At 46.1% G+C, this 15,934-nt stretch overlaps 1 protein-coding gene across 2 annotated transcripts in view; it reads right to left on the bottom strand.

Moving 5' to 3' along the window:
• The window catches only part of zc3h14 (zinc finger CCCH-type containing 14), a 90,373-nt gene extending 74,703 nt beyond the window's left edge, over positions 1-15,670 (bottom strand). For both annotated transcript variants that reach the window (XR_014570786.1, XM_083791022.1), the window contains exons 1-9: positions 15,528-15,670; positions 15,106-15,148; positions 11,227-11,341; positions 11,018-11,058; positions 10,306-10,483; positions 9,317-9,689; positions 6,954-7,117; positions 5,214-5,323; positions 269-433 (exon numbers count right to left, since the gene is read on the bottom strand). Coding sequence is in view for 1 of the 2 variants with exons in the window: in XM_083791022.1 (XP_083647148.1) it covers positions 269-433; positions 5,214-5,323; positions 6,954-7,117; positions 9,317-9,689; positions 10,306-10,483; positions 11,018-11,058; positions 11,227-11,341; positions 15,106-15,148; positions 15,528-15,563 (1,225 nt within the window). In the remaining variant the exon portion in view is untranslated. The remainder of the gene's footprint in view (positions 1-268; positions 434-5,213; positions 5,324-6,953; positions 7,118-9,316; positions 9,690-10,305; positions 10,484-11,017; positions 11,059-11,226; positions 11,342-15,105; positions 15,149-15,527) is intronic.
• Between the last annotated feature and the right edge of the window lie 264 nt (positions 15,671-15,934).

Genomic DNA, 15,934 nt, shown 5'->3' with positions numbered 1-15,934 from the left:
TGTTTTTGTGAGGGTACCTACCCTAGGGGACACGGGGAGAACATGCAAACTCCACACAGAAAGGCCCTTTCGCCAACCCCGCCTTCGGGTATGTGTACCGATGACGCGGAGGAGGAAACGCGCCGCCAGCACCCACAGCGTCCACAGTGGGAATCGAACCCAGGACCTTCTAGCCGTGAGGCGACAGCACTTCCAACTGTGCCACCATCCAACTTGCCCTCCATCTAGGCTATATAAGTCTATGGGTATATATATATAATATACCAACCAAGCACTCTGGCAGCCAGTGGTCGCTCTGTGGGCGTATAGGACTGCACCCTGGCAGGGGCCAGGCTCTGGAGATGCTCCTGGACCAGCTGGATAGCCGCGGTCATCTCCTCGTTGCTGGCCAGGCGAGTACGGGGAGCTACTGGCACCGTCTGCCTCAGGGGCACTGCAGAGGACAAGAAAACAACATAATAACTGAACTGTCTGCCTCTGAGGCACTGCAGAGGACAAGAAAACAACATAATAACTGAACTGTCTGCCTCTGGGGCACTGCAGAGGACAAGAAAACAACATAATAACTGAACTGTCTGCCTCAGGGGCACTGCAGAGGACAAGAAAACAACATAATAACTGAACTGTCTGCCTCTGGGGCACTGCAGAGGACAAGAAAACAACATAATAACTGAACTGTCTGCCTCAGGGGCACTGCAGGAGACAAGAAAACAACATAATAATAACTGAACTGTCTGCCTCTGGGGCACTGCAGAGGACACGAAAACAACATAATAACTGAACTGTCTGCCTCTGGGGCACTGCAGGAGACAAGAAAACAACATAATAACTGAACTGTCTGCCTCTGGGGCACTGCAGGAGACAAGAAAACAACATAATAACTGAACTGTCTGCCTCTGGGGCACTGCAGGAGACAAGAAAACAACATAATAATAACTGAACTGTCTGCCTCTGGGGCACTGCAGGAGACAAGAAAACAACATAATAACTGAACTGTCTGCCTCAGGGGCACTGCAGAGGACAAGAAAACAACATAATAACTGAACTGTCTGCCTCTGAGGCACTGCAGAGGACAAGAAAACAACATAATAACTGAACTGTCTGCCTCTGGGGCACTGCAGGAGACAAGAAAACAACATAATAACTGAACTGTCTGCCTCAGGGGCACTGCAGAGGACAAGAAAACAACATAATAACTGAACTGTCTGCCTCTGGAGCACTGCAGAGGACAAGAAACCAACATAATAACTGAACTGTCTGCCTCAGGGGCACTGCAGAGGACAAGAAAACAACATAATAACTGAACTGTCTGCCTCAGGGGCACTGCAGGAGACAAGAAAACAACATAATAACTGAACTGTCTGCCTCTGAGGCACTGCAGGAGACAAGAAAACAACATAATAACTGAACTGTCTGCCTCTGGAGCACTGCAGGAGACAAGAAAACAACATAATAACTGAACTGTCTGCCTCAGGGGCACTGCAGAGGACAAGAAAACATCATAATAATAACTGAACTGTCTGCCTCTGGGGCACTGCAGGAGACAAGAAAACAACATAATAACTGAACTGTCTGCCTCTGGGGCACTGCAGGAGACAAGAAAACAACATAATAACTGAACTGTCTGCCTCAGGGGCACTGCAGAGGACAAGAAAACAACATAATAACTGAACTGTCTGCCTCAGGGGCACTGCAGAGGACAAGAAAACAACATAATAACTGAACTGTCTGCCTCTGGAGCACTGCAGAGGACAAGAAACCAACATAATAACTGAACTGTCTGCCTCAGGGGCACTGCAGAGGACAAGAAAACAACATAATAACTGAACTGTCTGCCTCAGGGGCACTGCAGAGGACAAGAAAACAACATAATAACTGAACTGTCTGCCTCAGGGGCACTGCAGGAGACAAGAAAACAACATAATAACTGAACTGTCTGCCTCAGGGGCACTGCAGAGGACAAGAAAACAACATAATAACTGAACTGTCTGCCTCTGGAGCACTGCAGAGGACAAGAAACCAACATAATAACTGAACTGTCTGCCTCAGGGGCACTGCAGAGGACAAGAAAACAACATAATAACTGAACTGTCTGCCTCTGGGGCACTGCAGAGGACAAGAAAACAACATAATAACTGAACTGTCTGCCTCTGGGGCACTGCAGGAGACAAGAAAACAACATAATAACTGAACTGTCTGCCTCAGGGGCACTGCAGAGGACAAGAAAACAACATAATAACTGAACTGTCTGCCTCTGAGGCACTGCAGAGGACAAGAAAACAACATAATAACTGAACTGTCTGCCTCTGGGGCACTGCAGAGGACAAGAAAACAACATAATAACTGAACTGTCTGCCTCAGGGGCACTGCAGAGGACAAGAAAACAACATAATAACTGAACTGTCTGCCTCTGGGGCACTGCAGGAGACAAGAAAACAACATAATAACTGAACTGTCTGCCTCTGGGGCACTGCAGAGGACAAGAAAACAACATAATAACTGAACTGTCTGCCTCAGGGGCACTGCAGAGGACAAGAAAACAACATAATAACTGAACTGTCTGCCTCTGGGGCACTGCAGGAGACAAGAAAACAACATAATAACTGAACTGTCTGCCTCTGGGGCACTGCAGGAGACAAGAAAACAACATAATAACTGAACTGTCTGCCTCAGGGGCACTGCAGAGGACAAGAAAACAACATAATAACTGAACTGTCTGCCTCTGAGGCACTGCAGAGGACAAGAAAACAACATAATAATAACTGAACTGTCTGCCTCTGGAGCACTGCAGAGGACAAGAAAACAACATAACTGAACTGTCTGCCTCAGGGGCACTGCAGAGGACAAGAAAACAACATAATAACTGAACTGTCTGCCTCAGGGGCACTGCAGAGGACAAGAAAACAACATAATAACTGAACTGTCTGCCTCTGAGGCACTGCAGAGGACAAGAAAACAACATAATAACTGAACTGTCTGCCTCTGGGGCACTGCAGGAGACAAGAAAACAACATAATAATAACTGAACTGTCTGCCTCTGGGGCACTGCAGGAGACAAGAAAACAACATAATAACTGAACTGTCTGCCTCAGGGGCACTGCAGAGGACAAGAAAACAACATAATAACTGAACTGTCTGCCTCTGGGGCACTGCAGAGGACAAGAAAACAACATAATAACTGAACTGTCTGCCTCAGGGGCACTGCAGAGGACAAGAAAACAACATAATAACTGAACTGTCTGCCTCTGGGGCACTGCAGAGGACAAGAAAACAACATAATAACTGAACTGTCTGCCTCAGGGGCACTGCAGAGGACAAGAAAACAACATAATAACTGAACTGTCTGCCTCAGGGGCACTGCAGAGGACAAGAAAACAACATAATAACTGAACTGTCTGCCTCTGGGGCACTGCAGAGGACAAGAAAACAACATCATAACTGAACTGTCTGCCTCTGGGGCACTGCAGAGGACAAGAAAACAACATAATAACTGAACTGTCTGCCTCTGGGGCACTGCAGAGGACAAGAAAACAACATAATAACTGAACTGTCTGCCTCAGGGGCACTGCAGAGGACAAGAAAACAACATAATAACTGAACTGTCTGCCTCTGGGGCACTGCAGAGGACAAGAAAACAACATAATAACTGAACTGTCTGCCTCAGGGGCACTGCAGAGGACAAGAAAACAACATAATAATAACTGAACTGTCTGCCTCTGGGGCACTGCAGAGGACAAGAAAACAACATAATAACTGAACTGTCTGCCTCAGGGGCACTGCAGAGGACAAGAAAACAACATAATAACTGAACTGTCTGCCTCAGGGGCACTGCAGAGGACAAGAAAACAACATAATAACTGAACTGTCTGCCTCAGGGGCACTGCAGGAGACAAGAAAACAACATAATAACTGAACTGTCTGCCTCTGAGGCACTGCAGAGGACAAGAAAACAACATAATAACTGAACTGTCTGCCTCTGAGGCACTGCAGAGGACAAGAAAACAACATAATAATAACTGAACTGTCTGCCTCTGGGGCACTGCAGGAGACAAGAAAACAACATAATAACTGAACTGTCTGCCTCTGGGGCACTGCAGGAGACAAGAAAACAACATAATAACTGAACTGTCTGCCTCTGGGGCACTGCAGGAGACAAGAAAACAACATAATAACTGAACTGTCTGCCTCAGGGGCACTGCAGAGGACAAGAAAACAACATAATAACTGAACTGTCTGCCTCTGGGGCACTGCAGAGGACAAGAAAACAACATAATAACTGAACTGTCTGCCTCTGGAGCACTGCAGGAGACAAGAAAACAACATAATAACTGAACTGTCTGCCTCAGGGGCACTGCAGAGGACAAGAAAACAACATAATAACTGAACTGTCTGCCTCAGGGGCACTGCAGAGGACAAGAAAACAACATAATAACTGAACTGTCTGCCTCTGGGGCACTGCAGAGGACAAGAAAACAACATAATAACTGAACTGTCTGCCTCTGAGGCACTGCAGAGGACAAGAAAACAACATAATAACTGAACTGTCTGCCTCTGGAGCACTGCAGGAGACAAGAAAACAACATAATAACTGAACTGTCTGCCTCAGGGGCACTGCAGAGGACAAGAAAACAACATAATAACTGAACTGTCTGCCTCAGGGGCACTGCAGAGGACAAGAAAACAACATAATAACTGAACTGTCTGCCTCTGGGGCACTGCAGGAGACAAGAAAACAACATAATAATAACTGAACTGTCTGCCTCAGGGGCACTGCAGGAGACAAGAAAACTACATAATAACTGAACTGGCGTGCGTTTGTAGTTGTATAATCTTCAGTTAACCCATTCTGACCTGAGATCAGATTCTAAAAATGTCTATTACATCCTGACAGTTTCATTATTAACCCATTCTGACCTGAGATCAGATTAAAAAAAATGTCTTCGATTTTTTCAAAAATAGCAGACCTACAAGATTCTAAAAATGTCTTCTACATCCTGACAGTTTTCTGAAAAAGCTATGTTTCTATATGTCAGTCGCTCTTTGATTTTTCAAAAATAGCAGACCTACAAGCTCGTAGCACGCCACCGAGTGGCTCTATGAGCTTGTAGATCTGCTTTTTATAAATAGCTAAAGCATAACATAGTGCCAACACCAAAATGGGTTCCCGCCCAGAATGGGTTAACATATCGTGGGACTGAATATGGGAGACCTACTGGGTGGGTAGTCTCTAGGCGCTGTGGTCTTCGTGATGGAATCCTGGGCTTCGGAGATGGCTTTCAGGATGAGATTCCTGTTGGCTTGTTTGGCTGGTGGGAGGGAAGGTCTGAAAGGACACGAGCACAGAGGAACGGCACAGTGTGAAACTACAGTTCACTGGATCTCTGAAAAGAGCATTCAGAGACTAATGGACCAGTGGACTAATGAACCACAGAGTCTGCTCTGAATCAATACAGACTATATTGTTGCTGGTGACCCCTTCCCCTCAACTTAACCCATTTTGACCTGAGATCAGATTCTAAAAATGTCTTCTAATCTACATCCTGACAGTTTTCTGAAAAAGCTATGTTTCTATGTCAGTCGTTCTTCGATTCTTCAAAAATAGCAGACCTACAAGCTCGTAGCGCGCCACTCGGTGGCGCACTATGAGCTTGTAGATCTGCTATTTTTTCAATAGCTAAAGCATAACATAATGCTAACACCAAAAGGGGTTCCGGCCAAAAATGTGTTAAATAAAGTAACGGTCCCTACACAACGGGTGCAATTTTTCTAGCGGCTTTTCTCCATCGGTTTTCCGGAAAACGCGTCCAGTGGGCAACCACCTTAACATTTGCATATGTCATACCCTAAGGAGGCCTAAGTCTGTCCTGGCGAACAAGATACTGTCAGAGGTCAGAGGTCAAAGGGAAAATGCAAGGCCCCGGCCTTCTCTACTCAGAATAGCACCACACAGAAAACACATGGGATTACTCCAGAAAGAATATGCAAGGATTTATAAAAGAAATTACATCTAAAACATATGAATTTGGATTTAATTGCAAAAACAACTGGACACACTGTTCAGTCGTTTAGTGCTTTCTGAGCAGCTCATTATAAATTGTGTATTTATGGTGTTTTAAGCATTATGTCATGCTTTAGCCATTGCAAAATAGCAAATCTACAAGCTCATAGCGCTGCACCGAGTGCCACGCTACGAGCTTGTAGGTCTGCTATTTTTTAAACGTCGTGAAAATGTGCCGCAAATGACGGCACGGCAGCCAGAACCAGCGACGGTAACTGCAGACAGCATTGCCGTTCAATGTTAAAATATTTCACCGTTCCGTGTCGTCCAGCAGGTGGTGCCGTTTTGCCGTCTACCGCTTGCCTCAGTGATCCCATGTGAGGTTTAGCAAGTCATGGAAATCTTTCAAACTATGCGTCTTTGTTTATTACTGAAAAGTTACATTTTTAGACACGACAAGATAAGATTTTCAGCAACCATCATACATGTAAGGCGTACAGGACGGTTATTCATCATTAGTGAATTCGTAACCCTGGAAAACTAGCATACACATTCTGGTATAAATGCAACGTGCTGTGTTTTGAACTTGTAGATAAGCATTTTTTGTCCGAAACAAAATAAGCTTTTTCGGCGCGGTTTGGTTGTAAATTACCAATGGGATCACCGTCGGCCCTTTCTCCTTTACCTACACTATAATCCTTGTGTTGATTCAACATGCTGTGAACACACATTCAGTGTTGCATTCTACCAAGCTGTGTACAGCAAGGAGTCTGTGAGAATAGCCACGAGGGAAGGGCGTAAGTTGAAGTTGTAGCACTGACAAATGAATCTGTGACCTCACGAGACCAGCTGCTAGAACTCTGGAGGCAGATTACCAACAGTATGTCTAAACTAAAGCCTGTACCCATATATGTGAAGTGAGGGGCACTGAGCTCATACATGCGCTACCACTTACTTGCGCTCTGGTTTGGAGGGTAAGGACACTCGGCTGGACATGCTTCTCCCGCCGTAGCCTTCGTCCTCCTCCTCCTCCAGATCTTCACTGTCCTCGTCTTCCACCCGGTTCACCCGCACCACGGAGCTGGCCACCGGGGCTTTGCGCTTCCGCGACCCGTCGTCCTAGAGAGAGAGAGAGAAGGACACGAGTGGTACGTACGTTGTAAAGAGCATCTGGCATTGGTCATCATCTCACTGCACTGACCGTATCATTGGTCATCTCATCTCACCACTGACCGTATCATTGGTCATCTCACCACTGACTGCCAGTGTTGTAATCAACGCCGTTACATTGCGTTACGTTACATAACGAAACTACTATTTGCAATAATTTGTAACTTTTTTTTTTTTTTTATATATATATATTTTTTTTGTCCCACGATTTTGTAACCCATTTTTCACCCCTGTGTCAATCATCCTGTGATGTGATCCTGGGCTCTACACACCCTCTGCCAACCTGGGGAGAGCAACGGACTTAACTCATGCTTCCTTCATGCTTGAGTGTCCAAGTTGCTCCTTTACACCTGACAGGGGGGAGTTTCCCTGGTTGGACGTAGCGCGTGGAAGGAACACGTTATTCCAACCAGTTCCTTTCCCCTCCATCAGGCGCCCCGGCTGGCCAGGGGGAGGCAGTTTAGAGACCAGGATTACTGAATGTTTTTGTGAGGGTATCTACCCTAGGGGACACGGGGAGAACATGTGAGGGTACCTACCCTATAGGGGACACGGGGAGAACATGCAAACTCCACACAGAAAGGCCCTTTCGCCAACCCCGCCTTCGGGTATGGGCACTGATGACGCGGAGGAGGAAACACGCCGCCAGCACCCACAGCGCCCCGAGCGGGAATCGAACCCAGGACCTTCTAGCTGTGAGGCGACAGCACTACCAACTGTGCCACCGTGCCACTGTGCCACCGTGCCCCATAATAATTTGTAACCTAACGCTTTACATTTCCCATTCCATAACGGTGTTATAATTACTGTGCGTGTGTTAACCCATTCTGACCGGGCACCCATTTTCGTGTCAGCATCATGTTATGCTTTAGCTATTTAAAAATAGCAGATCTACAAGCTCATATCGCGCCACTCGACGAGCTTGTAGGTCTGCTATTTTTGAAAAATCGAAGAGCGACTGACATTTTTAGAATCTGATCTCAGGTCAGAATGGGTTCATCAGACCAGTGTGTGTCCGGCGGAAACCTCGTATGAATCTGATCTCAGGTCAGAATGGGTTAACCGCATTATGGCGTTATGTCAACTTATGTGATCAGTGAAAAGTCTGGCAGCTCTGTGAGTCTATCATACAGGCGTCTCTGTGCTGCTGACTGCAGTGCAGAGAGAGAGAGAGAGCGCTCTCTGTGTTGACAGTTTCGTTTGTGCAGTCATACTAGCCTCTGAGCCCACATGGCTTGATTGGCTTTACACCCTAACATGATAAAAGCACGTCGCAGAAGAGGTCATTGATTGGCTAACGTAGGGCCAGATTTCAGGGTAAGCCAATCAGAGACAGTCTACAGAGTTTATTATTTATTTTTTATTTTTTTTAGATTTTATTTCTGGTTAGTTACAGGAGTTTTCACTACATGGTGTTTATAATATGAAATGTAAGCTCACCCTAACCCTCACCCTTACAGTAAACATCATGTCTTCAGTCATTTTCAAGTTAATCACTTCAGTTGGCTGGAGTAGATTGTGATGAAATCCTATGTATTGAATCAAGAATCATTTTGAATAGATTTTTAATCGAATCGTGACCCCAAGAATCGGAATCGAATCGAATCGTGGGACACCCAAAGATTCACAGCCCTACTAGACACTACACAGACAGAAATCGCTAAGTACCACACGCTAAAATGGCAAATGCAGATCATGACGGCGAGATCGGATGGTTTGTGGGTTGGAAATATCGATTTTAAATCACCACAGTAGCATGTCACCAAGAGTCAACTTGACAAAATGATTGCTAGGTAGCCTATGTTGTTGAGGAAATGCTTCCCCTCTCAACGCCGGTGGAGTCTGTTCCTTGGTCAGCAAAATACCAGTGAAAGCAGGGCCAATGTGCAGAAATACATTTTCCAAATACCTGAACAGTGAATATTCTAAAATGGAAGATGAGCTCAAAAATACATTTGATGAATTAGAATATCTCTATATCACTGCAGATATATGGACTCATTTTTTATTTGATTATTCTTTTCAAAAAATGAAGGCAAGTTGAGGCTACAATAAAGATGCCTGTCAATAATATCTTGTACGGACTTGTACGAAAATTCAATATGTTCTTAAGTCGATCATTTTGCTCTTATTAAACCCCCCCCATACCTTACTGGACCCATTCCTGGCGGGCCTAGAGCCTCTGCTGTCTCCCAGGTGTCCGTGATGCTGCCTGGTGTTGTTGTGTGACGATGAGGACCCCTCCATGGACCTGTAGCTGTCCGCGGACCTGCCCGACGACGACGAGGCCATCCTGCTCTGGGACGGCCTGTAGATCTGGGCCGTGGGTCGGGCGGACGCGTTGCGCACGCGCCCCACCACGCTGGCGGCGGCGCTGACCTCCACGGCGTCGTCGGCGCCGATGAGGTCGTCGTCCAGGTCAGGCTTGATGTCCAGGACCGCCTCGGAGGAGGGCAGCAGCTCCACCAGAGGCCTCACCGCGGAGGTGAGACGGGACGAGTTCTTCTCCGTCGAGCCTCTTCTGCAATGAAAACAATAATAATAATAATGAATCGCATTTTTATATCGCTTTTCCAAGTGCTCAAAGTGCTTTACAATGGTCCATTCATTCATACATTGGGAGGAGAAGCGGCGAACAGTCGACGCCAGCGTCCTCACTTCCCACATTCACACACCGACGGTGGCGAGCTCACACCGACCGACTCATTGGAGGCAATGTAGGGTTCAGTGTCTTGCCCAAGGACACTTCAATGTAGGGTTCAGTGTCTTTGCCCAAGGACACTTCGACATGTAGACATGAAGGAGGAGCCGGGATTCGAACCGCCGACCCACAGATCATTGGACGACCTGCTCTACTTCCTGAGCCACAGCCGCCCATAACAATGGTTATGTATGCGTTTTTTATGGCTTGGCTCCTATGGGGACAGTCGAGCCATCTATAAGCAATGTCTGTCCATCTCTTGTCTTTGTGTGTACACGGTTAATCATGTCACAAACCACTGGGCAGATCAGTGGCAAATGTCTTGGTATATTTCAGAAAACTGTCAGGATTCAGAAGACATTTTCTAAAAATTTCGACGTCAGGCCTAAATGGGTGAAGTCAATAAAAAGACGACGTTCACTGCAGTAACAATCACCTGTGTTCATGGGCAGAGCTGGACACGCGAGTCTCCGTCTTATCGAAGAAGCGTGAGCTGGACACCGCCAGAGCCCTCGACTCGTCTCTCCTCTTGTCGTCGCTCACAGAGGCCAGGCTTTTCCCAGACGAGGAGGTGCCACAGTCCGACGGAAGCTGAGGTTTCACGGATGCAGGCTCTGGAATCACACGACAGCATAGATAGATAGATAAGCAGTCAGTGGTAGAAAAGGGAACTTGAGAAGAGATTACCTTCCCTTGTGGGCAGCGGTGGCCGAACGGTTTGCGGGTTAAAATGACCACCGCTGAAGTGCCCTTGAACAAGGCATTGAACCCCTACCATGAAATGTTCTATGAGCAGGGCCTGGCTGTAAACAAGTTCTTGAGCTTAGTCCAGTTACCCTGGGTAAACATAGTACTTAAACTACCTTTCCTTTCCTTGGCAAAAAAAAGGTTCACTTTCTAAGGCCGACAGGCAGCACAATTCAGGAGCAACAGCAAAAAGAAATTGATTGATTGATTGATTGAAATATGTATTAACAGTTTGCAGAATTACAGTACATTTCAAGCACAAGTCAATACAAAGACTGTTAACTGTGAGTGGACCACCCCAATGAAGCATTACACTTGTTGAAAAAAAGAGGGTCCACCTTGTTCAATTCATCAAAACATTTAGAGACGTGTACAAATATACACTTCTATATTTTACTTACCGACTGCTACAGATCTTAATTTCTCCAGGACACCCTGTAACCTAAGAGGTAAACAAACAAAAAAAGGTTATGGTGACCATTTAATAATAAAACACACATGTCATGCGACTCATGCGTGCACTGTGATCCGGTGTGATCCGGTGAGAATAGCAGCATAAATAATCTGATTTCCACGAATATTCCACCAGAAAAAAGATGTGATCTTTTACCAGACGGTGAATTTGATGGTGTTGTTTCCAAGGAACAGGGACAGGTCATCGGCCATCTGCTGAGAGGTCTTCTTATTGGCTACCATCACCATAATATAGTCAGGCAACTCTTCGTCTGAAAGGACACATCATTGATCAATGCACAAGACATAGACCGCTAGTTAACCCATTCTGACCTGAGATCAGATTCTAAAAATGTCTTCTAGTACATCCTGACAGTTTTCTGAAAATCTATGTTTCTATGTCAGTGGTTCTTCGATTTTTCAAAAATAGCAGACCTACAAGCTCGTAGCGCGCCACTCGGTGGCGCGCTATGAGCTTGTAGATCTGCTATTTTTCAATAGCTAAAGCATAACATAATGCGAACACCAAAAGGGGTTCCCGGCCAAAATGGGTTTTAAAATCATCAGTGAAGATTAGGGTGTTTCTTAAAACGCAAAGTTTTGAAAGTCTAAGCTCCAACCCCCTGAATTGGTTACACTAGTTGAGAAAACCCTCCTGGTGAATTTTTTCCTCAATCGGACAACATTTACCCCTTCCTCATGGACCCTGAAGTTTCACCCCGAGGATCCCAGACTACGGCAGGGCATAAACGGTGCTACAATTAATTTTAAGGATATCTTAACAAGGGGGGTGTCTATTTTATGTGTTTTTCTACCAGGAGTTCAAATCTGTGCTTATTTTTTGGATAGGACCATTCTTACCTACATCATTTTACATTTAAAAATACCTATTTTACCCTTTCAAACCTATTTATAAGATATTGTAAGATAAATGTTTTTCCAAAGCCAAATCCCCAATCAATGTACATATTAACAGGTGATACATATTTACAGCATGTTTATCACTTCCAAACAACAGTCCCACCCTTGACGTTTAGCCTGAGTTGCAGTAGCTCTCGCGGTTTGCAATTTTCTTTTCAGGTTGTCATCAATCCATGAAGCATGGCAGCAGCAGCAAAAAGTCGAAGCATGGCAGCAGCAGCAAAAAGTCAGTATTTGATTGCTCCATTGGAGAGTATTGCTGGGTCTCAACTTCCCTCTATAGAAGAAGTGCTGGGACTACTGATTTACAGAATCAAGACCGAGAAGAAATCTGCGCGGGAGGCGGCCAGCTCTGTCATGGCAATTGTCATTGAGGTCTGGTTAAAGGCCAGCATCCCAACTCAGAGAAAAGACACCATCCTGACAAAGATTCTTAAACTCCATAAGGAGTTTCACAAAGTCAAGCAGAACAAGGGGCGAGCTGGATCTCAAGCGGTGCGTGAGGACGCTTTCAAGAAGCGGTCGAAGAATCTTTTCGATGTCGCTGCCAGCAATGCCCTGGACATCCTCAAGATTGAGGAAGATAAGGCCTTTCTGCTGGCTCAGCGCGAACCTGGTCGCCGTGGAAAGCTGGGATGTGTCGACACACAGTTAGCTGCTGTGGAGGCCCGCGTCGCTCAACGCCATGAGCAGCAGAAGGGACGGAGGCAGCGTGCGGAGGATGAAGCCAACACATCCATGACCTCCGTGGAAATGGAATCATCGTCCACCTCTGCAGATGACACCACTGGGGAGGAGAGCGCAGACGATGAAGCGAGACCTCCAAAGCGCTCCAGGAGGGCTGCAACAGAGACAAGGGGTGTGAAAAACGTGATCACGCCAAGTGTGGCGGCGGCTCTGGATAGGACCAAGATTACCGACCGGGGAGCAGTCTATGTCCTGTCTGCGGCAGCCCACTCACTCGGCCATGACGTCTCCGAGCTGAACATCAACTACAGCTCAATTCGGCGGCATCGCCGGGAACACCGGACGAATACTCGTGTGGAACTCAAGGAGGAGCTACGGGGGGGCTGCATGCTCATTGTTCATTGGGATGGGAAATTGATGCAAGACCTTACACGAAACGAGAGCGTTGAACGACTTCCCATTCTGGTCTCAGGCAATGGAACGGTGCAGCTCCTCAATGTCCCCAAGCTGCCGAACGGAACAGGCTCCGAGATGGCCAAAGCAGTTGTCAGGGCACTCGAAGACTGGGACCTCACGGAGCGCATCGGTGGAATGTCGTTTGACACAACATCCTCAAACACTGGTCGGAACAACGGAGCTTGTGTCCTGATTGAACAGCAACTCAAGAAAGATCTCCTGTACTTCGCGTGCCGCCATCATGTCCTTGAGCTGCTCCTCGCTGAGGCTTTCAAGACGGTCATGGGCCCCACGTCAGGTCCAAATGTGACCATGTTCAAGCGCTTCCAGGAGTACTGGCAGTTCATCGACCAGAGCCAGTTTGAGTCCGGTGATTCCCACCCCGATGTGCGTCCTCTGCTGGACCCTGTGGAAAAGGAATGGTTCCAGAGCACCCTCACCAACCACAAGGGCCTTCGGGACAACTACCGGGAGCTACTAGAATTGACTGTGATCTTCCTCGGCCAGATCCCCCCACGAGGAGTACGGTTCCTCGCCCCCGGACCCATGCACCACGCAAGGTGGATGTCCAAAGCCATCTACGCACTGAAGGTGTGGATGTTCCGGAGCTAATTCAAGCTCACAGCGAAGGAGGAGAAGGGCCTGCGGCTTTTGTGCAGGGTATAGCGGTCATCAACGACCATGCGGAGCGAGGAGTTGCCCTCATCCAGGAATACAACCGCAAGCTCACCAAGGATGAGGAGCAACTGCAATTTCTCCTCCAAGTTGTCTCTTGTCATCGCGCAGAGTTCCCAGACTCCAGAAAGAAAACCATCGCTGTTGGCATGGCAGCCCAGAAGGAGGAGCAGGAGCACTGAGTCGGACGGGCCTGGGAGCCTTGTGGATAAACTGCAGTTGCACTTGATTTACGTTGGGCTACAGCCACTAAAAACTATGTATTTGAGGTAGAATGACATTCTCCTTAAGCTTTTTGTTATAGTTTGATATATTTAACTGTGTAAAGAAGTACAGTAAGCTGATTTGTTTACTCTATTGCACAGATTTTTCTTATGTTGTTGTTATTCATTACTCACTTCTCATGTTACGACTTTAAAAAATAAAATAATTATATAAAGGCTTTGGCAAAATGATATCACATATAGGCTACTTTTCCATTGAAAGAGGTTTGAAAGGTTAAAATTGGCATTTTTAAATGCAAAATGATGTAGGTAAGAATGGTCCTATCCAAAAAATAAGCACAGATTTGAACTCCTGGTAGAAAAACACATAAAATAGACACCCCCCTTGTTAAGATATCCTTAAAATTAATTTTAGCACTGTTTATGCCCTGCCCTAGTCTGGGATCCTCGGGGTGAAACTTCAGGGTCCATGAGGAAGGGGTAAATGTTGTCCGATTGAGGAAAAAATTCACCAGGAGGGTTTTCTCAACTAGTGTAACCAATTCAGGGGGTTGGAGCTTAGACTTTCAAAACTTTGCGTTTTAAGAAACACCCTAGTGAAGATTCGTAAATACAGATTAATTATCTAGATAGTGGTTTAAAGCAGTGGTTCCCAAAGTGGGGTCCGGCGGGGACCACTGGGGGTCCTTGAGGGAGTTCCAGCCAGGGGGTCCCCAGCTAAATGATAGTTTGGAACCAAATGGACCATAATAGGTCTGTAACTCAGAGTGTACGTACAACAGTACAAATGGAACCGTTCCATTTGTACACTCTCAGAGGTAAATTAACATTTATTTTCCAATATAAATTGGGGGTCCCAGAGATAGAAATGTCATTAAATGTGCATGTAATATGCATGTCAAACTGAGGGTCCTTGAAATTACAAACAGGTTGAGAATCACTGCTGCCGTCAAAATCTTCTCTTATGGGGGGACTCTGGGGCTAATTGGGGTCAATTTGGGGGTCCTTGACATGAAAAAAAGCCACTGGTTTAAAGGGCACCAGCACCACTGACTTCCATTTACTTTACTTACCCACATAAGCACCAAGTTCCTGGAGTTTACCCTTGATAGCAGCCTATAAAACACCAAAACAAGATGTTAGTTAACCCGGTTACTTAACCCGTGCTCTGCTGAAATGCAGAACCAACAGCTAGTTAAAGAGCTATAATAATAAAAAGCTTCATTTACAAATAACGGCACCGACAACGTAAGAAACCACAAAGAAATACAAGTTATAATTAAAACAAGGCTGTCACAGTGAAAGGCAGACCAAAGCTTGCCTATGATCAAACAACAACCCCATATATAGTTTCTTGGCCTTGTAAAGCATAGACGAGCCACCACAGCTATCTTATAATGCTAAGCTAACCGCTAACGGCTATCTTAACGCTCGGGGGGTGGGGAGGTGGGTTCGTTTCAGAGCTAAAATGAGTTAAATCCGTCCCCCTGCTCACCCTTATCTTCTTGCTGATCTCCGTGCCGATCTCCATAGCTGATGTCTGAGGGGAAATAAATTATGATAGCAGAAAAGAAAAGGTTAAACCTTTTAGCTGGTTTTGTTGTGTCTTTCTGTCTGCAGAGGAACCGCAGAGACAACATCAACCCAAACCGAAATGCTAAAACACTCTCACGTTACACACACACTGCTGGGTATGGTGGGGGTTAGCTCAGTGGATGAGTGGGTAGGGTTACCGCCACCTGCCGTCTAAAGTGGGAACTGAACTCTTTAAAAGCTGAATTTCCAAATTCGATTCAATTCAATGGAGCTTTATTGGGTTTGCATGAGAAAACAAACGTGTAGTAGCCTATAACATTGCCAAAGCGAGTGTCACAAATGCAATACAATGAATATAAACAGTTG

The sequence above is a fragment of the Protomyctophum parallelum genome (assembly GCF_964188405.1).
Source record: "Protomyctophum parallelum genome assembly, chromosome: 19".
Lineage (NCBI taxonomy): Eukaryota > Metazoa > Chordata > Actinopteri > Myctophiformes > Myctophidae > Protomyctophum > Protomyctophum parallelum.
This window is presented reverse-complemented; position numbering and strand designations above follow the sequence as displayed.